Source organism: Talpa occidentalis, unplaced genomic scaffold, assembly GCF_014898055.3.
Source record: "Talpa occidentalis isolate TD23 unplaced genomic scaffold, MPIMG_talOcc4v2.1 talOcc4.3, whole genome shotgun sequence".
Classification (NCBI taxonomy): domain Eukaryota; kingdom Metazoa; phylum Chordata; class Mammalia; order Eulipotyphla; family Talpidae; genus Talpa; species Talpa occidentalis.
In genome coordinates, this window is record NW_023603184.1 from 134,507,989 (window position 1) to 134,533,745 (window position 25,757).

General features: G+C 40.3%; 1 protein-coding gene across 8 annotated transcripts in view; it reads right to left on the reverse strand.

The window, feature by feature from the left end:
* Positions 1-1,707: 1,707 nt before the first annotated feature.
* The window catches only part of FN1 (fibronectin 1), a 67,409-nt gene continuing 43,359 nt past the window's right edge, over positions 1,708-25,757 (reverse strand). For 2 of the 8 annotated variants that reach the window (XM_037524000.2, XM_037523995.2), the window contains 20 exons: positions 25,418-25,507; positions 23,590-23,859; positions 22,541-22,657; positions 21,742-21,906; positions 21,059-21,214; positions 20,289-20,402; positions 19,189-19,458; positions 17,814-18,001; positions 16,900-16,987; positions 14,978-15,154; positions 14,102-14,191; positions 13,696-13,875; positions 12,506-12,595; positions 11,174-11,559; positions 10,067-10,205; positions 7,803-7,967; positions 5,800-5,925; positions 5,175-5,281; positions 3,007-3,117; positions 1,708-2,461 (listed from right to left, as the gene is read on the reverse strand). In XM_037524000.2, coding sequence (XP_037379897.1) covers positions 2,390-2,461; positions 3,007-3,117; positions 5,175-5,281; positions 5,800-5,925; positions 7,803-7,967; positions 10,067-10,205; positions 11,174-11,559; positions 12,506-12,595; positions 13,696-13,875; positions 14,102-14,191; positions 14,978-15,154; positions 16,900-16,987; positions 17,814-18,001; positions 19,189-19,458; positions 20,289-20,402; positions 21,059-21,214; positions 21,742-21,906; positions 22,541-22,657; positions 23,590-23,859; positions 25,418-25,507 — 3,101 coding nt within the window. In that variant the 3' untranslated portion in view covers positions 1,708-2,389. Of the gene's footprint in view, positions 2,462-3,006; positions 3,118-5,174; positions 5,282-5,799; positions 5,926-7,802; positions 7,968-10,066; positions 10,206-11,173; positions 11,635-12,505; positions 12,596-13,695; positions 13,876-14,101; positions 14,192-14,977; positions 15,155-16,899; positions 16,988-17,813; positions 18,002-19,188; positions 19,459-20,288; positions 20,403-21,058; positions 21,215-21,741; positions 21,907-22,540; positions 22,658-23,589; positions 23,860-25,417; positions 25,508-25,757 lie in introns of all 8 variants that reach the window. The other 6 variants (XM_037523997.2, XM_037523994.2, XM_037524002.2 and 3 more) reach the window with 3 other exon arrangements.

Sequence of the window (25,757 nt, forward strand, 5' to 3'; positions counted from 1 at the left end):
GTAAACTTAATGTACTAGATATAGGTGCTGATTTATAATGATGCACACCTGACACTTAACAAATGCACTGTTACTTCAATAAAAAGTAACAACAGTAAAGCCCTTTACTCCCCCAAAATTTTTATTTATGCATACAAGAACTGGGGTGTGTGGGCCAGAGGTGTGGGGGTAAGAGGATTCACCAGAGACAGAGCAGAACAGGTGAATCTACTGAAATGCAGTCTGCTGGATTAGCTCCCTGTGGGGGGATCCAACTAGCGATACCCATCCCCAGCTTATGATGCCCAGTGGCTGGCCATAGCTTGATAGTGCTGAGATTTAACCCCTTGCATCTCCACAGAGGCCCAGACTTTTAAGTTAGGTTGAAGTGAGGTGCTTATCTTCAAAGTGACTTACCTGGGCCTTCTCTTCACACATGAAGCTGGAGGGCAGCCTGATTTCTCCCTGGCACATATCACACGTGTCTCCAGGGGCCCTCTGCAACCGCAGAATGGGCACAGTGCTGGTTTTCCATGACCCAAGCAGACTGGTGAAGGAGGAATCCTGGAGCCCTCAGTGGCTTTTTCAGGCTTTTATTGAGTTTACCAGGTACATGGCAGGCAGGGGTGCCAGGGGGCCTAGACCCTGGCGAATCTTCACTCTTTCTGGGCTCTCTCTGCTGGTTCTCTTGTTCATCCTACTTCTCATCTGATCTGAGCTTCTGGCGTCCTGTGACACCACCCTTAGGAGCACAGTCTCTCAGCCCAGGTGTACCCACCTATGTATGCCCACACCCCACTCCAGGTGCCTGCCATCAGGCATGCATTCAGGACCTCAGGGTTCCATCATCAATCCCAATGGTGGGAGGGCAGAAAAGCCTGAGAATCGTTTACCCTACTCCCTCCCACTGCACAGTGTGCTTTTTTAGGTCTTCTCTCTCTGGTGAGCAGTGACACCCGGATATGCGACAGTCATTAATATCACTGTGATCTGTACTAGCCGATTTTCCCCCTTTTTTCACATCTACGAGACAGCTATCTTGATAACTATTAGCCTGATAAAGCTGAAGGATTAATGATGTTCACCAGAAGTCCGCGATGTGGGTCTGTGTTCTGCTAAGGAAAACTCATCTGATCTGTGCTGTAACATTAGACAGTAAAAACTCCCCCTAAATGGAGAGACTAAATGTTAACACATTTTATAAACTGCAAATCAATTTAAATGTGATTTTTAAAAAATACAATCCATGAGGAAATATCTTAGTCTACTTAGTCTTAATATTCATAACCAGCTATTTATTGAAATGTTTTCCTAGATTCACAATAGTGTATAAGTTTTCCTGTGTCTTTTATATTAGGAATTACTAATTTTTTTAGCAATTACTAATCAGTTCTTTCCAGACAATTCTCAATATTCTGGATGCCAGATTTAAATCGCAAAGTTTTGTGGTTTCCCCAAAGTTAAACTGAAAATGAGATGACCTTTACAAACCACCAGAAAACAAACTTGATCAGCAAGGGGTGTTAGCCTAACCAGTGTCAGCTGACACGAATAAAGAAAAATTGGTTGAGTTACAAGAGCTTGTCCTTAAATCACCAAGAATCAGACATCTATACAATAAGAGCTTTTTAAATGTTTTCTGAATTGAGAAAATTCATAAGAACTGCTGTTCTCCCCACTCCACCACTAATGTTGCCATATTAAAAAGAAGCCATGACGCTCAAGTTGTGGAATGTAAATCTTTTATTAAACAGTTGTCTTTCCACAGTAGTAAAGCTTTGGCATGTACAGTATAAAAAATAATCACCAACCACAATTGTACCAAATTCCTCTTATCAACTGCATACCAAGTGTCTTCAATACAATTTTTTCCATATAAAAATACTGGGAAAAATTGATAAATAACAGGTAAGAGAAAGATATTTCTAGGCAATTACTAGAATCATTTGGAAAAAGTGAGTACTGTGGCTATTTTAAAATCCACAGTAACAAGGAAATGCCGTTCCTACAATATTGCGGGCCAGACAGTTAAGTGGAAGCAGAAGTGTTTGGGTAACTTTCCTACTTAAAATCTGGGTACTACCATTTCAATACATTTTGCATCTTAGTTGGTGGGTATGCTTCCCTACTGAGCCCAAACCAGATCACAAGTTAGAATCACTTCATTTAAAGTACTGAATATGTGGGAGCAGAACAGGTAATGTACTGCCCCCATTATAAGAAAAGTCTCAAAACACTCCCAGGGTGATGCTTGGACAAGCTGTGAGTTGAGCTGAAGCTGGAGGAGTTACTCCAGAGCGAAGGGTTGAAGAAAGAAACATTAAACATTCTATGCTGGGGTCCCCTAACATTGCTCCAGTTTGGATGAACCTTGGCAGAGATCCATGCTTGTTTCTCTGGGTTGGAAATATTACTCTCGAGAATCTTCTCTGTCAGCCTGTACATCTAAAGGCATGAAGCACTCAATCGGACAGTTGACATTCTGTTAAAATAAAGCAAAATTAGCAGCAGATACTGGAAAGTGTACAGAAATAAGGGGGGGAGGAGAGATCTATGACTGTAACTTATAGGTTGGAGAACCTTTATAGCTTCATGGACCTAGCAGTGGACCAGACAAAAGATGTTCAAGTTTGTCCAGTACACTGTTAGGTTACATTAGAACTTAATTATATTATGGATATAGTAAGTCTTAAGAAATTTACAATATTTTTAAAAATTGGGGGGAGGGTCATGGTGAGTAAAGGGGGAGGGAGCCCAATGGATTGTGGAAAAGGATTGTGGGTGCCTTGGTGGTGGGTATAGTGTGGGGACATGCATCTGAAGAGGTGTGATCCTATATCCCTAAATCACATTCAGTATTGTAAACCAATTTTATTTTTCACCTAATAAAAAATAGTACAATTTTAAAAGCCTAAAAATTAAGTGGAAAAGTTTCAGTTAACTTGGAAGAAAGGTACTTAAAGGAAGAGAGCCCCTCCATATGTCTAGCTGAATTTGGGGGGAACGTTCAGCTGCAGATACACTTACGGTGTTTGTTGTCTGGTGATATCTAGGTGAGTATGGGTTGTAGGTATGGCCAGGGGAGCCTTCGGGACCGGGTTCTCCACCTGGTCTGTGACAATTGTCACAGCGCCAGCCCTGAGAAGAAAGACATAAAGTTAGTGGGGTTTGTGATAGGTAAACTGAGATCACCACAACTCACTAAGGCAGTTATGACTTCACGCTTTCATAACACAGAGAAGGCATTTGACTTCCTATTCACATCTCACAGATGCCTTTCTAGGCTTTTCCTGAAATGTCCTCTCATTCAAACCCCATCAAACTGCTGAGGCTCACTCCAGTCCCAGCTTCCTCAATAAGCTTCTGTACTAGATGACACAAGTGTTCCTAAAAGGGACCTGTGATGACAAGGGCAAGCAAACACCCTCATTACATAAAAAGTAAGGAACTGAGACCCAAAGGGGCCTACTCAGAGGGAGCGGGAGAGTCACGGGAACTTGGTGGGCTGGGCTTGGTGGGCTGGGCACCAATGACGCCTGCCAAGCTCTTTCAGGCACCACACTGCCACCCCTTCCAGACCTTCACGCCCAGTGATGTAGCTGCATTTCATCTGGCTGGAGCTGGGATGTGAATGGAAATGGGACCAGGCTGGCCCAGTGAGGCTCCTCCTGAGACTTTTGCTAGAAAAGTGAGCAAACTCAAGCTTTCACCACTGCTCCTAGACTGGTAGAAGATAAACGTGGAACTAATGGAGACCATCTGTGGCACCATTCATGGGGAGTCTTCTGGAGGACAAAGCCACAACAAGGAATAAGCACAGGAGAGCCTGGTCTGGGGAAGCCATAGCTGGAGCAGCCCTAAAGCTGGGAGACCTTGACTCTTTTTGCCTATGTTAACTTGATTTGCGCTTTTCTCTTACAACCACAAGAACCCTAAATAACACAATTATCTTCTTATATTGTTACTTAAATATTTCAGACATAGAGCTCCACTTAAAAGCATATTATAGTGTGGGTAAGTCCCTACTCACAGAATAATACATTGCCCTCCCAATCCCAGTCTTAAAGAGTTTCACTTAGCACTTTGCTTTATAACAGAATAGGTGGCACACACACGAGAGGTTTCAAGTGCTGAATGAAGTGAGACCAAGACCCACTTCCCAACAAATTCTTGCTGTCACACTTGTGCTATCACACACTTCAGTCCAAGCACTTGGATTCTCACTGAGTTCTCTAATTACCATCTTTGTGTTAATGAGACACAGAAAAAGAACCCACAGCTTCCATCAGAGGGGGAGCAATTCCCTCCCCATCAAGCCACTAGGGGCAGAATGAGACCAGACCAGTTTCTATGGGCTGCCCCAGGTCTCCAGGTGTGGGCAGATCCAGACCTCTGAAAACCTTTCCCTGCTGCCAGATTCATCTTCCTAAAAACCATTTCCCATCACATTTCCTGAATACCTGCAACCTGCTAACGCCAAAGGCATCAACCAGTAAATCTCACCCCAGGCAGCATACGCTTCTCTGATCCATGAAACCTTTCTTGCTTATTCCAGTTACCTGAGAACTGTATCTGTCAGAGCCACTCAGAACCTTAATTAGTTTGACTTTCAGTGTTTGCTAATTTAATATCTCCAATGATAACACTAAGAACAAGAACCAATTCTCATTCCCTCTGTCCCATATTCCTTAGCACACTGCTAGACCTGAAGCAGGAATCTATTTTTGGCTTGCAAGAGGTTATAAAGAAGTGGTATTTTCTTAGACCCACGATATGAAATATAACTGAAAGGAGTTTGATTAAATGATGCATACGTTATTACTGAAAGCAATCTTATCTTATGAACTATTATTATTATTTCCCAACAATGCCACAGGGGCCCTTGTCCATCAGAATGGAATCAGAGGCCCAATGATACTCAGGACTTAACACTTTAGTTGCTGAACAATAGCCTGAGAATAGAAGGTGTGGGATGGAGTGAGACTCCTAGGAAGGTAAACTGAGGAAGGATATTTAGGACCCTCAAGTCAATAGCTATGTGCCAACAGGAAATGAGGTGTTTTAACCTTTCATGAGAAGCTCTGATATACGGTGTATAGAGCACACACATAGGAAGGTTAATTCTTAATGACCACTGCAGATGCCTCCCCTTTATATTATTGAGATTGCAAGGAGCCTGGCACATCAGGTCTTACCCGCTGGCCTCCAAAGCATGTGCAAGAGCAGATGGCCCCGAGATACTCCTTCTGCCACTGTTCCCCCACTTGGTATGTCTTCCCATCATCGTAACACGTTGTCTCATCTACATGAAGCCATAAGTCAGTACATATCAGACTGAGAATAATAAAACAAATCTGACCCCAAGTTACAGGTGGGGTCTGTTTCTCTCCCAACATTGTATCAACACAGCCCAAATCCCATACCTTTGTGAGAATTATCCACAAGAGGGTTAATCCTTTCTAGATCTTAAGGCAGCATTTCCAAACACCAGATCTAATTAACCAAAAAGTTTCAATGGGAAGAGGGAGACCATATTCTAAAAGTTGAATCTGAAGACCATTAAAGCTTTCCTCTAACATTTTATTGGAGATTATGATCAAAATACTCCAGTCAGAAGAGTGCTAAAGTGCTGTAATAGCATTAAATCATAGTTCATTTTTGAAGCTTGTCTCCGCTTTCCCAAATCAAAAGACTGAAAACCCACTGTTCCTTCCTCAAGGAGATGTAACATCGCCAGTCATTTCTGTGATGGGAGTTATAGCTTGGCGATGAACGTGGGAGTACTGAATGAGGCACTAAAAATGATCTGTGGCTACGTACGAGGATCACACTTGAATTCTCCTTTTCCGTTTCCAAGACATGTGCAGCTCATCATCTGGCCGTTTTCTCCCTGACGATCCCACTTCTCTCCAATCTTGTAGTTCACGCCGTTGTCGTGGCACCATTCTGTGGGGTGGGGAGCCAGAGGGACAGAGTTAACAGTGCGTTATGACTCACAGGGCGGTGAGCACACCGGACACGTCACAGGATTCTGGGAGGACGGGCAAGAAAAGTAAAAGATCGTGATCCCTATGCCTAACTACTTTTTTGTTAGGTTTGAAGATATTATCCTTACCATTGAACATTTTCTAGGATATTTTAAGATGCAATTTATTCCACTATCATCATGTCAGAAGAATAGTCAATGACCTTCATTTGCATTCTCACTATTAAGGTTTAAAATTGGGAAAGACTAAAATAGGATTTGAGTAGTCTTTTAGGAATAGATCATAGATGTAAAATCGCTTTTTTGGAAATGCAGAGATCCTGGGTACAAAGTAATTCAATTAACTAAAAAAGAAAAAAAAATCCATCAGTTGGTTTCCTCCACAACCTGTTCCTTGTAAATGGGGAGAATAAGAATCAACCTGTGTATCAAGACAAAACAAAGAAAAGTAAAATGATCAGTGGTTATCATGCCTACAAATAAAAATGGTTTTGAGGGATATCTGATAGTCAAGTTACATGTATCTTTATAATATATCTTACTGTAAAGATAACATTTTAATCTCAAAAGATTTACATTAAAAAAAACTCACCTTAAAAGTCTCCATAATAATACAGTACTTTGTTTAATTTATCAACAATTTGAAAAGGTACTATATAATTATGACATCTAAGCAAAGAATTCTTTGATCATATTTATGTAAGAATTCTTTAACATATTTATATGATTCTTATGTGGATCATATTTATATGATTCTTATGTGAATCATATAAATCAACTTACAGTTCTGCTCCCACAACTGCACCTGTATAGTTCTTAGGGGAGAGAAACTTAAAAGTAGTTCAGTTTCAGAAATGAAAAGCCACCTAGTTGATGCCAATGTTAAAACTTCCACCTCCAGGGCAGCGCAGAACACTGCTACTTCTCTGTATTTCCATCCTCATTGAAAAAAATTAGTTGTATATTTCAGTTTAAATTAGCTGTATATTTCAGTCTAAATTAAACTGTCTCATATATACAAGTTAAGTAAATGACTGAAAGTTTAAAAAAATACATTGTTTTATTTCTTCTAGTGTAATTTCTGCAATGTTTATGGGAGGCTTGCTTGTAAGTCAAATGCTTAAAACCTATAAAAATAAACCAGTTGTCACCCATAATCATATTTAAAAACAAAGCATAAATGAAAGGTTATAAATTCCGATACTAAATCTCAAAGTATAATTCTAGGAAATTCCTAGAATTACTGTAACTAAGAAGTAATTAAAAATATTAAAATGCCTTTATAATTTGAAAATCAAATATTTGTCTATTGAAGTTGATAACTATCCTCTCTAAATGACGGGCTAACTGCTGTGTATGTGTGATGTGTGTACTGGTGTGATGTGAGTGTGTCTGTACACTCGGATATAATGTGCATTTGGTTTATGTTGAAAGAGACAGTGTTTGTGAATGTATGAATATAAATGCCTACCTCTGAGCTTGCACATCACTAAGAAATGTGGAAGCTCCTTCTGTCTCTAATAATCTTTATTAGACCTGACTCCAAAGAGTTTAACTTTATTCATCCATTTTTACAGGAAAAAAATGAGAAAATCATATTACCACCATGAACTTGTTTTTAATGAACAGTCACATGTGCACACAACCTTTGAAATAAAGCGCTATTCAACAAGTAAAATTTCCCATCATTTTTCTATGATGCAAAATGTTACTTTGAGTCAAGCAGTTGCCCTGGTTTGCTCCATGTTTGGAAGAGGTTGTGTCTCCCAAACATGCTTGCCTGGCATACTGGGCGAATGCATGGGACTGGAAGAGATGGATAAAGCAAGCTACTCACTAGATGAATCGCATCTGAAATGACCACTGCCAAAGCCTAAGCACTGGCACGAGAGCTTAAAGCCAGATTCAGACAATCGCTCCCACTCCGCTCCAATGGCATAATGGGAAACCGTGTAGGGGTCGAAGCAGGAGTCATCCGTAGGTTGGTTTAGGCCTTGGTCCACTATATGAAGAAAGGGAGGGAAAAGCGAGAGAAAAAAAAACAACATCTTATTGGACCATAAGAAAGCAGAATTTTCATATATAATGACTTTATGGAAAACAAAACTCTCAGAGCATTATCTATTCTATCAGTGTATCAACCACTCTAATAAAGAATGCTTAGACGGACAGTGGACACTTGCCACAGAGCTCTTACAAGGAGCTCGTCTTTCATACCTGCAATTAGTTCCAAAACTAACATAATTTCTGGAAAATCTAGTTTATAGAACATGGGACAGATGTTGAGGCAATTTAAGCTAGTAAAGACCTTCAGGGGGAGGCAAGACAGGATACTTCTCCAGCACTACTTGGGTGATTTTAAGCTAGTGACTTCACATTTCCTTGCCTTACTTTCCTCATCTGTTCTATGGTGATAATATGTAAAAAGTCTTCCTGTAGACAAATGTCTACTTGCTAGGGGTCTTGTGATGATTACAGGAGACCATGCATTCAAAGCACTGGTCCATTTCCAACACTTAGGAAGTATTCACCAAATAAAGAATAATTACCAGAGGCCATAGTTTGTTTTTAATGCAAAAGTTCTGGCATTTTTATATACTATCATACTGTGACCTTCACTATTATTGTTTTTTTGTGTGTATTAGTGAAAAAATTCTAGACTTGTCAATAAAATTAACTGTTCCAAATAGGAGGAAGTAATAGAATATGATATCTTAGGAATAGGTAATGGAGTTTCTTCATGTTGCCTAAGATCTTGGTACTTCTGATTTGGGGAAGTTTATTTTAAAATAATCTATGCAAACAAAGTAGGCTTCAAGTTATTCTCTAAAAATAAATAAGCAAACTTAGTATGAGTTTAAATCCCACTGTTTGTATACCTTTTTACAGGGTAAAACTCAAAAGCTTATACTCAGCAGATATTTGAAGTGCCTAATATTTGAAAAGATATCACTTTGGAAGAAAATAGATTTTGGAAAAAACTAAGGAAACTGAAATGTCTCAAAGCAGGACAACTTGGCTAGAAAGCAGAATGGTGCTGCCGTGAATAAGGAGACAGAAAGAAAAATGAAGGGAATGTAAACTGATACTAGGGGTTTCAATACTCTAAAAATAACCAGAAGTTAAAATTCCACTGACTAAAGTTACAAAGATGAAATCGTTTTCGAGCAACCATGTGGAAAAGCACAAAGACCTCTGTGCTCTTGTAAGTTTCCTTCAAGACCACAAAAGGCAAAAGGTGTGCACGACCATGGATATATGATACAAGCACAAAACCATTCCATCCCCCCACGGACTATCCACCTCCTTCATTCACAGGTGTTCACACAAGTAAAAGAGCACAGTCATCTGTCGAATGAGGAGGCAGACTGAGATTAAGTAACGGACCCTCAGAATAAAGCCTGTCACGTGGCAGACAGAACTAAGCACTCCCTGCTGATGTGAAATAGAGCCCTCTAGCTGGAAGATCCAAGATTCGTGGATTTGATTATTTCCTAATTGATATTTCTTAGTGAATCTTCAGCTGTTGTAGGCCTAAAAGTCTTCCCAGATCCGACCAAGGTCAATGGCCTTGTAACCTCTGCTGATCAGGGTTCTGGATCTATACACTCAGGAAAAAAAAAAAAAATTGAAATAACATTGGAATAAGGGAGCTCTTTGTACAGAAATGGGCTATGTTGGTTGCAGTTTACATGAGAAACAGAACCAGTTGCCCTAATGGTGCAGATGGGGGATTTCCTGCACAGGTAATCCACGCGGAAACTTAAAAATCACTCAGAAGGACAGTAGCATGGTGAGATAGAGAGGGTCAGGAGACATGTGTCCTCTATTACATGCTCGCTCGCATTGCTCCGAGTGCTGGGTGACAGATCTGAAGTTCCCACCAGGTCTATCATCACATCAGTGTTTGAGACTGTGCATATATAAAGATTCTTGGATACAAAGAGGGAAAATCAATGCATTTAAATTTGCTTGTTAACTTCACAGCCCTATTTCCCAAAGATAAAAGACAACAGCAGCAAAGGAACAGTGAACAAACAAGAGCATCTCTGGTGTCATCCAGAAGGGAGGCTGCGCTGAGTAATGCAGGGGCTCACATACCAGAGTTGCCCACGGTAATAAGCTCCTCCCGAATCTTGTGCCTTTCATGATTCTTCAGGGCCTCCACTATGATGTTGTAAGTGGCCCCTCTGGTAAGGCCAGTCAGGGTGGCACTGGCAGAAGTTCCAGGAACTCGGAACTGCAATTATTGGCACATCCAAAGTGAGGAAGAAAGCATTAGAATGAGGAATGGACATGATGCGTCCCTATTCTTTTGTCCATAACTCTCACTGTGTAAATAAAGCAAAGGGAGGCAAATAAAATTGAAGGTGTAAAGGTCCCAATCAGCAGAGGAGAGAAATAGAACGAGGGCAAGGGACCATCATTTCTACCTGCCAGATTTTCCTGCCAACAATCTACTTCAGCATTCCCCAGTCATCAGTAATTCTACAGACTCACCCTATGAGTCACAGGTCCTACAAGCCTACTGGAAACCCTGGCCAAGCCCCCTTCCCATAAAACATGACACTGTTTCACGTGGAGATATATTTATCCTGTACAAAATGGCATTTCACCCCAACACAGGTCTTGAAAATACTTTGGCAAATCCTCAAATTCATGTTTCTAAGCTCATACATCTTCCACAGTGTAGTCAGAATGTTAAATTCTGCCACTTTCTAAGAATAAATGAACACAATAAAAATTGATACCAGCATGACAAATTAAAGAATAGAAGTCTTAGAGAATCAATCACTTACAACAGTGGATACTCACAGCTTCACCTAGCGCTTTCTCTGCAGACACATTGCAGATAATGGGATTCAAGGACAAACTGTGAGGATGGTGTTTCAGCCTTCTCACACAAATGTCAATTCAGAATATTTCTGTCTCTTTTCTAGATTATTGCTTTGTGTTACAAAAGGAGCATCAAATGTGTGAGAAAAATAGAAATTGCTTCATTCTCTCTACTAAATAAAAGCTACTGACAGTCTCAGGCACCTCTCCCTAAGTGGAGCCATAATGAGCTTTTAAAAGTCAGGACTCAAACATGCCACCTTCCTGGGAGGTCTTAGAAGTGTAGCCACTTTACATCAAAGCTCTAGTCACTTCAGTCTCTCAGCTTACTTCTCGGAGGGCTGCCCAGGCAGAAGCAAAGAGAATAATTACCTGTAAGGGTTCTTCGTCAACGCTAATTGGATGACATGTAATGATATACTCAGAGCTTTCCTGGAAGGGGGTCCAAGAGATGGTTGTCTGAGAGAGAGCTTCTTGTCCTGTAGAGGCATTTGGATTGAGGCCCGGAACGTGGGGGTAGAGGTGGTGGTCTACATCTCCTCTGGGGGCATGACCAATTTGGATCTCCTCATTTACATTCGGCGAATATGGCCTATGCCTTACTGGGGTGGCCATTGTGGGCGGTGTGGTTCGCCTAAAACCATGCTCCTCAAAGATCATTTGTTGCCCGACACTGGGCTGCTGAGCAGAAGTGCCAGGAAGCTGAATACCGTTTCCAGTGTCATACCCAGGGTTGGTGATGAAAGGGGTCTTTTGAACTGTGGAGGGAACATCCAAGATCTCTGGTCCGTGAAGATTGGGGTGTGGAAGGGTTACCAGTTGGGGAAGCTCATCTAGCCAAGAGAGGTTAGAGCCAAAAAAGCAAAGCATGTTAAGCTCCCGGAATTAGCAGTAGGAATCACCATCAATTCAGGTAACATAATCTGTGCATCAATCCGATCAAAGCCTCCAGAAAATGAGCAGTTCTGAGATCACAAAACACTTTTTCCGGAAAGAAAGCTTTATCATTTTTCTCAAAGCTTTCTTTATGGTTGAGAACGAAAAAAGTGTTAGTATGAATTGATCATACGCACAAAGCTTTGAACCGCTGAGCCCCATACAAGCTGCCTCTGCTTAAATTAAGTCCAATGGAACCAAGATGTGTAGCGTTTTCTTGCTTTCATTTGAGAATCATGTATAAAGCCTAGACCCAGACTAAGTAAATCAGCATCTGAAGATGAAAATTTCAGCAGTTCGGCTCAACAACTTTTCAGTTTGAAATGTTCAAAACATATAAAAGTACATATATGTTATTCTGAAAATCTGCGATCAGCATATATTTAGCATTTTCTTCAAATTAAATTCAAAGTGGATTAAAAAAACACATTATTTCGTTTCAAGTTTCAGAAACCAAATTTGTTTTCTTTTTTTAAAAAATTCACTTCAGCAGAAGGTCTAGAAGAACAGCATTTACATTTTAATACCTGGTTTGGATTTTTTAGAAGGTGAATAAAAGACTTTATAGCCACAGGTTAAGAAAAAAATAAAACTGAACTCCGCAGATATGGTAGGTCATGCCTGCTATCAAAAAATAGAACTTGTCTGTCAGAAGATAAAATTCCATGAAAAATGTATCTAAACATGGAGAACACATTCACTGCAAAGCTGGTCATTTATGATTAGTTTTGCATCATCTCCTGTTAGTTACCCAAAGGCACTTCTTACCTGTCATTTTCCTCCCGATCAGAGGCTCACTCTTCTGATTGTTCTTGAGGGCGATGATGTGAATTGTATACTCCGTACCTGGTTCCAGACCTGAGGAAGGACAGAGCAGGATAACCATGGGCTCAGCTGGTCATGAGGAGTCACTTCAGCAGGAGACACGATTGGGAACAAGCATCCTCGCTCCAGCTGGCTGCCAGCCTCTGCAAAATTTCTACTTTGCTTTTCTTCCACAAACACCCAAATACTCTGCAGACGATGACCACTTAGCAAATTAATGATCTATCAAATTTGACACCTGATGCTACTGACACTTTGGTGCTAACTTTTCCTGAGTAGTCTCTGAATATGTGGTCTTACTGCCTTTTGAATTCAAGAAAATTTTTTGGCATTGTACACCACCATGCAACAGACATTTGAGAGCAGTCACTGCAGTTTGTACATGTGGATCTATGCACACCTAATCACCGGGTGGCTATAGTGCTGGGATCAGTGGAAAGATAGACAAAAGTAAGTGCTCAGTAGGACAGAGACCCATCCTTGTTGGCCCCTGTAGAAGAATCCCATTCAACAACTCCCATGTGATTCTATTTTCCTGTCCCCAGACTTCTAACAAAAAGTAGTGTCACCTTCTGGTGTCTGTATGTACTATAGGATTTCTAAGTCCAAATAATATCTAATAACAAGTTTAAAAATTTGATCTTTTGGAAAGACAATGCACCAGAAGCCTATGATCTTTCCCACCAAAACGGACACTTCTTATTCTCATTTCAGGAATTCTTTCCAATGGGGGCAGTGAGGATTCATTTTGCCTAGTGACCTATTCTGTGAAATTGGGTAATAAGGGCACTCTAGCCAGTTTTGCAAGATCATCAGCTCTTTGGGTGCTGATGAGAGGAGAGGATTACAGGGGCTAGCTTATTTTGAAGAAGGGTCTTTTTCTAGGACTGGATAAGAAGACAGTCATGTCATTACTACAGCATTGAAATTGTCACATTTTCATGAATTGATGCCTTTTGAGATATCGTGAGCTCTCTAACTCCTACACAGAGAATGCTTTTGGAAATTAGCAATGCTTTTTGATAAAAGGAGGGCTTTTTAATCTCAGAGTAGAGCATCCAAGACAGCTGGAGTCTGTTAGCATTGTGTGTGTCCCAGAGAGTAAGGACATAGCAGCAAGAAAGCAGCAGTACCAGTAATAGTAGCCTCGGTGGCTCCAGGATGGGGCCGAGGGACCACTTCTCTGGGTAGGGACCCAGGCTTCTCGTACTTGATGATGTAGCCAGTAATCTTGGCACGGGGTGGCTGCCACGAAAACAGCAAGGAGTTGGGAGTGGTGGCCAGGAAATGCAGGTTGGATGGGGCATCAATAGCTGTAAAGAAACAAAATTAGTTCTCTAATTTTATTAGAGAACTTTTATTCCCATACTCCTTCCCAGCCCTTATAAAAAGACTGGAGAGAATCTGAGGGTTGTATAAACTGTAAAAATGATTCACTGTGATCTAGAATGCAAACACTTCAGCCTCCTCTGTTTCTTATATGCATGTGACTAATCACCTATTCATCCGTGCTCTTTCTTCACTAGAGAATGGAGGTACCTGTAGAGGCGTCGATGACCACAGGGGAGCTGCGGGCATTGTTATTCAGGGTGTACAGGTAGATCTTGTAGTCGGTGCCTGGTTGTAAACCTGGGATTTGGGAAGAGATGATGATTTTTATCTGATTTTGATTTCGTAGAAACTTTCAAACTCATCAGCAATTTTCATGGCTCCTCTATCAACTTCTATTTATATGAACTTAGAAGTAGTTCCATTTAAACAATAAATTAGAACCCAGTATGGGTGTTGACTGTTTGTAAGAAACACATCGCAAAAGAAAATCATGGATGCACACAAAAACATTGGGTCAAAATAATTTCTAAAATGCAAAATAGTCGCCGTCCTGAAGGATGAGGGTTGTGACCACCTATGGACTGTGTTTTGTCTTTAGTGTAATCAGTTAGTTGCTGGTTGGTTAATGGAATCAGAACTTTAAATCACAGTAAGACCTAATGTGATTCAGATATTGAGCATTCTCTGATTACACCTTTGATTTTTATAGTGCTGCTTTGCTTTTTAAAATTTTAATTATTCTTTATAATCTACATTGATGTTAAGCACTACATATCACCGTGTAGATACTTTTGGCTCTAAGAGTTATGTCACACTTTTTTTTTTAAGAAAGGGTACACTGATAAAAAATTAAATTTGGGGAAGGAAGCCTGTGCTATTTTTCTGTCAACCATCAGACAGTCAGACATTCATGCACAAGACTATTTCTGATCATAGTATGAAAATAAGATTTAAAAAAACTATAGCTGGGTCATGATAAATTGAAAATATATTTAAACAGGATATGTGGTGAAATACCCATTAAGTTAATTTATGCTGGGAGAAGCAGTTCAGAGATGGATTCAGTGCAGCGAGGGCTCTGACCTGTGATGGTGTAGCTCCTGACATCTGGCTTGATGATTCTCTGAATTGGAGTCTGGCCATTTGCTGGGACGGCCTCCACCTGGAAGCCGGTGATGGTCTCCGTCTTGGTTCTCCAGCTGATGGTGATGGTGGTCTCAGTGGCATCCGTCACGCGGGCCCGTCTAGGAGGGCTGACATCTGCAGGGATCAAAGCTGGAAGTAAGGCCTGGAGGGCTCTCTCAGGTTAGGAATTGATACTTGAAAATATGACTTTTGATACACCAAATGCATCCACCCCTACATGGGACTAAATAAGGTACAGGGCCTCCTCTGGTGGAGCAGGCGGTTGAGCACCGCGTTGCAAAGCTGTTCACAGCCTCTGCAGTGCAGGTTCAATCCTGGCCGGCTGGAAAGGATGCCACATGGCGTGACAGACCTCTCCTGTCATGCCAGTTGCTCCCCTCAGCAGTGTATTTCGTCAGTCTGACTGTTCTGCTCCCCGCTCTGTCTCCAGTGAATCCTTTCACCCTCCCGCACATCTGGTCTGTACCCTGGTTCTTGTATAAAAGAAATAAAAAAATCTTCAAAAAAATTTTTTTTTAAAATAAATAAATAAGGTACAGATTTTCTTCTGTGGCAGTCAGAGGTGGACAGTAATTAACAAATATGGAAATATTCACCTCATTTCTTTCTTTCTTTCTTTTTCTTAAGAACTAAAAGCTTTCCGGGTACTGCCAACAGGCTGACTTCATGGTATCTACTAATACCTCAGTACGTGTTAACAGTATTAATTTATGATAATGTAAAATATGTGTAGAAGGAGTTATAGTAATATGGTCAGTTAGCAATAATGTATAAATGTGTTGTTAGTATTTTGTCGTTTTCATAGGGCTTCACATTTCTCTCTCAGTAGGTACAACACCATCCCTGTTTTATAGATAAAGAAACTTTGATGCTTTATATAATTTCTGAAGGGAATACTAGGAGTTATTGATATGGCAGAAAGCTGAGGTCTGGGCTCAATTTTGTTCAATACTTATTGTACTGTGAAGATATAGCAGAGGGGGCCTCCCCGGTGGCATAGCGGGTTGAGCACAGTGCTGTGAAGCTGTCTGAGGCCTCTGCAGTGCAGGTTCAATTCCCAGCTGGCTAGGGAGATTCCCACATGGCGTAGTAGACCTCTCCTGTCTTGCCCCCTGCTCCCCTCAGCAGTGTTTTTGGTCTGTTTGCCTGTTCTTCTCTCTGCTTTGTCTCTGGTGAATTCTCTCACCCTCCCGTGCCTCTGGCCTGTAAACCCAATTCTTGTATAAACAAATCTTTAAAAAAAAAAAAGATATAGCAGAGGGGTCTCCCTGGTGGCACAAAGGGTTAAGGTGCAGCACTGTGAAGCTCTCGGCAGTCACTGTAGCACAAGTTCAATCCCTGGCCAGGGAGCTGACCCACATGGTGCAGCAGACCTCTCCTATCTCACCTACTGCTCCCCTCAGCAGTGTATTTCAGTAGAACTATCTGTTCTGCTCCCCACTCTGTCTCTAGTGAATCCTCTACCCCCCCACCCCCACCTCTGGCCTACAACCCAGTTCCTGTATGCATAGATAAATAAATCTTTAAAAATAAATAAGATATAGCAGAAACTGTCATGTCTTCCCCAAACTCAACTCTATAAAAACAGATTCTGACAAGAAGAGCAAATTGTTCATCCTGGTCCATAACACCTATGTTCTAGCATTATGACGTGCTTCTATTCTATGTGTGTGCATACACTACTTTCTGGAGGGCATAAAAAGTGGCTGTTGTAAGTTAGAGACAAGCAAGCCAAGCAATTTCCAAATTGGAAATCATTCCATTCCACTGTTAACTTAGTGATTTAGAAAGCCACTTGTCAATGTTTAATTTTCGTTTATACATAATATTTGTTAATACTAAAAAGATTGAGGACTTACTCTCCAGAGTAGTGGCAACTCCCTGAACTGGTCGGCTTGTCAAAGTATCCTTAAGAGCATAGATGCTCACTTCATATTTGGTAGCCACCTAGAAAGAAGGGAAGCTTTAGCAATGTGACCTCCTGGGCATTTCATTACAGTATTAGATAAACACAGTAATTCAAGAAAAAATAAACAAAACCATAGCACTGTAAATTCCTAGATTGAGTTCATTTCCATACAATCAACAACACATTTACAGTAAATTAATTTTTAAATTCTTCATATTAACCCGAAGTAAGCTGTAAACTACATACTTATACTAAGCTGATGTATACTGAGGCAAAGGGAATTAGCCCTGTTTTGTCCTTTATGATTACTTGCAAATCATGAATTTTCCTTATCACAAAGAAGCAAGGGCGAAGTTTCATTCTATTTCTGAACACTCTTCTCTTTCTATAGTTTCTCCTAGAAAGTTTTCCCTCATATGAAAAAAATACATCAATTTTCTGTATGCACATCTAGGATTAAAAAAGTTTTAACAAAGGTGAGGTCAAGCTGGGTTGATACAAAGTGGTGAATATTCATTGGCAAGATAACAGAGCTCAGAGAGTGCCTAACTCCAGCAGATTCATCCATTCAGCCTATGGGTATATAAATTGTGACCCCCACAACACACACACAACCTTTTCAAATAAATAAAATATATTTAAAGAACTGTGTAAAATTCAAAGTTATTTAAAAAATTCTGTTCAGTCATCTGGAAAAGCTGAGGTCAACATGAAAGGATTCTATTGGATATAAAATTACAATAAAATTGTTTGATGGCAGAGACAAAGAACACAATTAGATTTATTAAGACACTATATTCCCACCACCTTAAACTATGTAAGAGAGGACTTTCTTTCTCCCATTGAGAGAAGATTGCTTCGTACCATGAGTCCTGATATAACCACAGATGTACTGTCAGGGGCAAGGTTGATTTCTTTCATTGGTCCTTCCTTGTCCTTAGGGGTCACCCTCACTCGGTACCCAGTGAGCTGAATGTTGGGTGCTGTCCACTGGGCAGTCAAGCTTGTTGGTGTCAGCTGGGTGAACTTGAGGTTGGTTGGCGCAGGAATGGCTGTTGGGACGGTCATTGGTTAGAGGTTATCTTACAGGAAATAAGGACAAGGGAAAATAAAGTGAATTCCAAGAAGGAGAATAGATTGTTCTTGCTTGGATAGGTGGGCTTCCTGGTCAAGGTAAGATTCAGTACAAGAAAGTATAAGAAGAGATGCAACATGAACAAAACCTTTGCTGCAAAAAAGGTGTTTTATATCTACCCATGCTCAGAATCACTGCAAATACTTGGGTAAATTCCAGAACTCTCACAGACGTTAGGTTTTAGAAGTTGTTTTTGTTTTTCCTTTAAAAAATAAGAGGAGTCAAATTCGCTGATTGGTCATTAAAATGGATTTTCCATTTGTGTGGAAAGATGAGCAAGAGTCCTTCTCCTGTATAAATTATCTTTGTATGTATAAATTATCTATTTCACAAAGTATTCCATTCCCCCAAAGACAGAATCATGTCTGTCTTTTTATTTGAACCCCATGGCAAATAATGCTGCTAAATCCGAAGTATTCTCTCTGGTGCAGCATAAGAAGAAAATTGGCTTACAAAGGAAGCAGAAAAGAGAAGCAAGGAGCAATAACACAGACAGTCACCTCCAGGGTGTGGGCTGTCATGAGGCTGCATCTTTAGCATTCCACTCTGCTTTGGAAACAAAGCACAGGAGAGAGAAAGTATTGTAGAAGGCACCTGCCCCATCAACTACTTCCAAAGCAGCCGATTTGCAATCCTTTAAGCAGATTATACACCCAGCCCTTGGTATCTAATTCGAGAAGGAAGATCTTACCCATGTGTTCTCAAAATCATGCTGCTACGAAATATTCCACTTTGGGCTCCTTTTTTAGATAAACTCTAGGATACCAAACTTCTTTCCTTTCTACAGTGAGCATAACCATGGGGAGTCATAGTTTAGGAAATAATTCATAATTTTAGTATTATCTTCAAATGTTTACTTTACAACCTTGTTTTACTTTACAATAAGCTGAGCTACTCCAAAAATTCCTTTGATTGGATTTTGTCTACATGTCAATTCAACTTTATTATTTACGACTATTCCTCTTTAAAGAGGGTCTTTGCTAAGAAAGAGGCTTTTTTCAAATCCCCTTACATGGGAATTGATAGCCCGATAAAATAGAGTTGTTTCAGCAGGGCATAAAGCCACAGCTCCCGTGAGCACCGGTGGTGCGATGAACGATATACCTGTGGACTGGGTTCCAATCAGGGGCTGGCTCTCCATATCATCGTGCAAGGCAACCACACTGACTGTGTACTCAGAACCAGGCCTGAGGCCTTGCAGCTCTGCAGTGTCTTCTTCACCATCAGGTGCAGGGAATAGCTCATGGATTCCATCCTCAGGGCTTGAGTAGGTCACCCTGTACCTGGAAACTTGCCCCTGTGGGCTTTCCCAAGCAATTTTGATGGAATCGACATCCACATCAGTGAATGCCAGTCCTTTAGGGCGATCAATGTCTGTTAGGCAAATTAATGGTAAGAGGTTATGTGAAAAGCAAGTTGTGAAATAAGCATTTTTGTAACATGCAAAGCAGTTTGCAGATACTACTTTCTTTGATGAATTAAATTCCAATTAACCCTCTATTAAATGGAAAATTACTTAATACTTGCTCAATTTTTTTTTTGGTTTAGAAAATATCTAATGTCACATCACTTATTAAAACATAGGTGTACATGACACATGAAGACACCCTACAGAATGTCCCTAATAATTTATTGATATCAATTTTAAGATATTCTACCAAGATTTGTCTTTGCAATGTGATGTTAGAAAAGCTAACTCATAGACTTGGCTTTTCTATGCCTCGGAGGTGGTAAAGTTGATGTTCAGTTGTTAGAGTCATCTCGTCACACTCTTTCTTTAACTTCTCTTTCCTTTCCCATTCATTGGAAAATCTGCATTAATAGAGGTCCAGTCACAGTCCTCCAAGTGCTCCCAACATGATAACTTCATGAGGCAACTTCCATCAACTTTACCATTCCATTGTAGAAAAGAAGGTCCTAGCAAAACATTTTGAAGATTCGCTATAAGCAAATAAGATTTTGCTGAGGCCATTTAAACAAAAGAAATTTGAAGCACAGAGACCAACCATGGTAGTCAACAACTTCTTTCCCTCCTGTTCATGCCTGGCCTGAGAAGAAAAATGTTTGTAAAGGGCTCAGCTCAAGATACTAAATAACCAAGTTGGCTTTCACTATGAACAATGGCAAAGACATGCAGAGGGTATTTAGGCGCCTAAAAACAAAATTTGATTTGGACAACAAAAAAGCAAGTGCCAGTTACGTACTGGTTACTGCTGTCTGAACCAGAGGCTGGCTCTCTCCGTTCCGGTTCTGAGCATAGACACTAACTAAATACTCCACTGTAGGCTGCAAGCCTTCGATGGTCATTTCTGTTTGATCTGCAAAGGGAATGAAAAGCAAATATAACATCTATGTCATCCACTATAACATCTATGTCATCAGACTAGCAATTTTTAAAGTTTAGTAGCAAATACGCAATCACCTAGATTTTTCATTTGCAGAATTATGAAAATATGGAGGAGTCAGACATGGATTTCGTCTTGGACAAACATGTCCATTGCTAATACAAATTACCGTGTTGGAGTAAAGTCACATAAAAGGATAAGTTCTAAAATGCAATAGGATGTCTCCAACCATAAATGATGCTGCTCTTGGGGAAAAAACAAGAACATTAAGTTGATTTCAAAATAGTGCCTTTGGATTGTGTTTTCACAAGTATTTTGTATAAAAAAAACAAGGACTAAAAGTATTTTGAACATTCTGTTAGCCTTAGTGTGCATGATAAACAAAAATACAAAGATGGATCTCATAATTTAACATGAAACACACATGTGAAACAGAAATGCACTTATACTAAAACGTCTACATGACAGGAGCAGGAGGCTCAGTCTCCAGCCCTAATCATAAATGAGGACACTGTGAATTAGGATACGAAATACATAGTACTTGTGGTAAGATGGCCATTTACTTTAAAAAGTGTATTGTGAGTCCTACCCTGTCCACCCTGCAATACGTGTGTAACTGCTATTCTTACCTGGACCTGCGGTTTTAGTTTTTGATGGTCCTGAGCCATTTTTGGGAGTAGTAGTCACTCTGTATCCAGTAACAGGGGCACTTGAAGGCAGCCATCTGACACTGATGCTGTTGTCCTGGACATCAGTCACTTGCATCAGGGATGGTTTGTCAATTTCTACAAATAAAGCCAAGGAAAAAACCAGTGAGACCGCAGTCTACGGGGCTAAGAATAGACACGTTCTCTCCAGTTCTGGTATAGAACACATGATCTATTATTGCTGTTAACCTCTCCCAGGCATTTCTTTTGCAGAAACACAGAGATTACCTTTGGGAGATGAGGCATGTACCTGGACACCATTACCTATGCCCAAGATGGCTGCTTCATTCACAAAGAAGCTACATTGCAAGCAGTTGTCTGTTCTATTTTTCATTCATTTGCTAACAATTATATGTTGAACATTCTTAAGTATGTCTCTATTGTAGGCTTATGGACTTAGGTGCAAAATAAACAAATATTCCTGTACTTGTGGGGGGCTAGGAGGGATGGCTACCTGGTATATTTTGATTTAAAACAATGTTAGTTGCAGGTGTTGCTTTGTCTTAATTAAAATCAGTTCCACAATAATGAAACTACGTTGGGAGAACACTGTAAAAACAATCTGACTAAATACAACCGTGTCAACACAGAGCCAGTCTGGGTACCTGTTCGGTAATGAATGGAAACTGGCTTGCTGCTTGCTGGGCTGTCTCCACGGCCAGTGACAGCATAGACAGTAATGGTGTAGTCCACTCCAGGTTTAAGGCCAGTGATGGTAGCTGTAGACTTGGTCCCGGGCACAGTAAATTCCTGGACGGGGCTATTTCCTCCTGTTTGAAAAGGAATACTTCAAAGTATGAGGAGCTAAGAGGTAGCTGGGATTGCTGAGGATTGAATTAACCTAAGTCCTTTTGCTTATTCCCTTAAAACACACTATCTATAGAGTCTGACCAGAGAGGCATATTTATTATGCATGTAGTAAATCCTGATAAGTGTAAAAAATTGGGAGAAAGTTGCAGTTACTCCTTTTTAAAAATTCTAGTTTTAAAATGTCACTGAACTGTAGATTAGCATTAGGCCAAGGAAGGTTAAGTCCTCAACCGAGGGTTGAACATCTTGTGTTCCTTTTTCAAAATCTTAATGGAATATACTCATGTTAAATAAAATTATGAAAAAGAGGAAAGTAAAAGAAAAACACAAATCACAGATAAAATATTTGTGAACTTATCATCCTTTTTCTCTTTGCTCTACTGTCCACCCTTGGGCATGATACAAACAGCTTTTTATCTTGACTTTGCCAATAATTGTATCCCTCTATATTTTCCAAGTATTCTTGGAAAAGACAATACTCCATTGAATGGACTTGCCAAGGTTTCTTTAATTACCTGTCTGCCCCCCACCTCTTAGGTGGCCCAAAGCAGAATCTGAGCTGATTACAGTGGAAACTGGCATTGACTGACGCACCTGTTTCTCCATAGGTGATCCTGTAGTATCTCACTGTGACAGCAGGTGCATCCCAGCTGATCAACAGGCTGGTGGGGGTTGCAGCAATAACTTCCAGGTCTCGCGGGACATCTGAAACTAGAAAAAAAACACAGGGACGTGTTCTCAGCTGTAACTTTCAAACAATGGGCAGGATTTACTTCTTGTTCATTTCCAGATGATTCCTTCATGTAACGATGTAAGTACAATATACGATTAGCATTATTAAAAATTATGAACAAACTTTGTTTTCTAATTTAAGTTCAGAAATATTTTTAAGTCCAACGGTTCTGTCCTAAATACTTAAAGATTGTTTTAATTGAGATATATATTGACAATCAACATTTTATTAGTTCCAGGTACACAATATAAGGTTTGATTTGTAGTATAAAATGCAAAATGTGCACCACATTAAGCCTAGTCAACATCCACACCCATACATAATTACATTTTTTTTCTTGTGATGAGGACTTTTAAGGTCTACTCTTTTAGCAACTTTCAAATATGCAATACAGTCACCATGATGTATATTACATTTCTGTGATGTGTATTATTTTATAACTGAAAGTTTGTTTGAAATTATTTTTATTTTTTAAAGATATTATTTTTATTTTTGCATAGAAGAACTGGGGTGCAGGCCAGAGATGCAGGGGAAGGGGGATGGTAAGAGGATTCACCAGAGACAGAGTGGGGAGCAGAACAGGCAGATATACTGAAATACATTGCTGAGGGGAGCAGCGGGTGAGACAGGAGAGGTCTGCTTCATCATGTGGGTCAGCTTCCTGGCCGGGGATCGAACTCAGACCTTCACTGTGGGACTTCGTGGTGGTAGCACTGAGACTTAACCCCTTAGACACCAGGAATGCCTGAAATTATCTGCTTTAATATATTTTAAGAGGGACATTTTCTTCACACAATCCCTCATTTCCCTTTCCATGTCTCATAGCATGACAACACAAAGCTATTTCATGTAAGATGTCACCTGACTAGAATGTCCCCTGAGTTTCTTTGCAGATCAAAAAACAATTTACCTGTTGATTGTTGGCCAACCAAGGGAAGGCTTTCTTCTCTGCCATTAACAGCAATGATGCTGACCACATACTCTGTGCCTGGGTTGAGATTGGTAAGGGTAATGGAGTTCCGAGAAGGGGGCACTCGATCTTCTCGGGGTCTTCCACCAGCACGGTCAGGATGATGGCGAATCTTGATGCCAGTGATGGGGGCTCGAGGTGGAATCCAATGGACAGTGAAAGAGTTGGCAGTGATATCAGAAAAGTCAATGCCAGTTGGGGAATCAAGACCTGATTTTCCCACCCAGGGAAGAAGAGAGAAAAAAAAATGACATCATCAGTTTAAGAAATGGGAAAGAAGAGGAAAGTGATATATAGCCAATGTTTCTGTCCTTTTTTCTTATCCCAATCAGTTGCCATAAACCTCAAGTTATGATGCACTGATTCTTAGCCACATACATATTTCAAAGTCATTAATGGACTCAGTTCAAAATGGCCTCAAGTTTGCCTTTTTTTTTGCTAAGTAATTCAAATGACTTATATATGCTGTTGCAGTAGGTTTCTGCATCACACTTGAAGAAAGGTGTTAGGATATTCTGGAAATGAATATATTCAAATACTTCAGAGTTCAAACATTCTATGGTCCTATCCTGTAAAGTATCTCTTTGAAAGCAAGGCAAGATCAAGATCACCTACTCTCAAGTTAAGTGTTTGAATCTCAAAGACGCTTCCTACATTCAAGAGGGAAATGGTATGTCAATAGCGTGATAATGATGCCAAACAAAACACTTTCTAAAAATAAGACAGTATCCTGGGCAAATTACCAAGCAGGCAATTCTCCAAGAATTGAGGATTTAGTGCATAACGGAAACATTAACAAGAATTTAGAGTTTATCTCTAGTTCAAATCCACCTCTCCAGGACTTCCATCAAATTTTTGTTTCAGTACTAACATACACTGATTCTATTCAATAATATACTCAAACCAAGTTGAGATATCACAACTCTTTTTTAGAAGCAAATGAACTGTAATAAATAAATTAATGGATAAACTAAATTAAACTTTTCAGAGGGAAAATTATTAGAAACACTCATATTTAAGAAAGGACAGTATTGTGGGATTTAATTCAACTTCTTTTGATAGTCAATTACTATCACATCAGGTAGAAAGAGATAAATCTGTCGGGTTAGTAAGAGTGGGAAAATAACTTTAATGACAATGCCAGTGTGGCTCAGCCATGAACAGAGTCACTTAATGAGAAGGAATATTCACCATCTCTAACTAGAGATTATGAGGTAATCTTAGGAAATTTTTTTTTAAAGATTTATTTATTTATTTATACAAGCACTGGGTACAATCAGAAGCACGGGAGGGTGGGAGAATTCACCAGAGCCAGAGGGGAGAGCAGAGCAGGCAGACTGATGAAATACACTGCTGAGGGGAGCAGCGGGCTGCAGGAGAGGTCTGTGCGCCATGTGGGACTCTCGCCTGGTGGCCGGGGATCAAACCGTCGCTGTAGAGGCTGTGGGCAGCTTTGCAACCCAGCGCTCAACTGCTACACCACTGGGGAGGCCCTCTTAGGAAATTTTTTAAAAGCTAAGCAACAAAATACCTTGACAAATTTGGTCTGATCTAACACCAAAGAATAGACAGAATCTTCGTGGCTCAAAGTCAGGGTCATACTTGAATATGGCATGTTTTAATGCTTAAGGCAAGTATCATAAAAGAACTAGGCTATAAGTACCACCACCGTCACACAAAAGACGGAGGTGTCATTTTAGAGGTCATATTTTGTTATTTAAGCTCATAAGTGAAAGCCACTTGATAAGCAATTGTCACCTCAACTCACCTGTTTTCTGTCTTCCTCGAAGAGGTGTGCTCTCGTGTTGCTCATAAACACTGGAGACGGTAACTAAATATTCTGTGCCAGGCAGGAGATCTGAAGAGGCAATTGGACTTATTTTAAAATTGTGCTTGAAAGCAGGAGAAATGAAAGCATCCTGTCAACTGATAAAATATCTCAGCTCCCAGTCCTATAGGCTACTTACACGTAAGTGAATGTCACTACCTGAAGATGCACTGATTAGGTGATGAGTAAGAATCACCTTGCCCTTAGTGTCTCTAAGCCCAGTCCTCACTTTACCTGTGTGTGTGTGACTCAGCTGCATCTGTGATAACATGGAGCACCT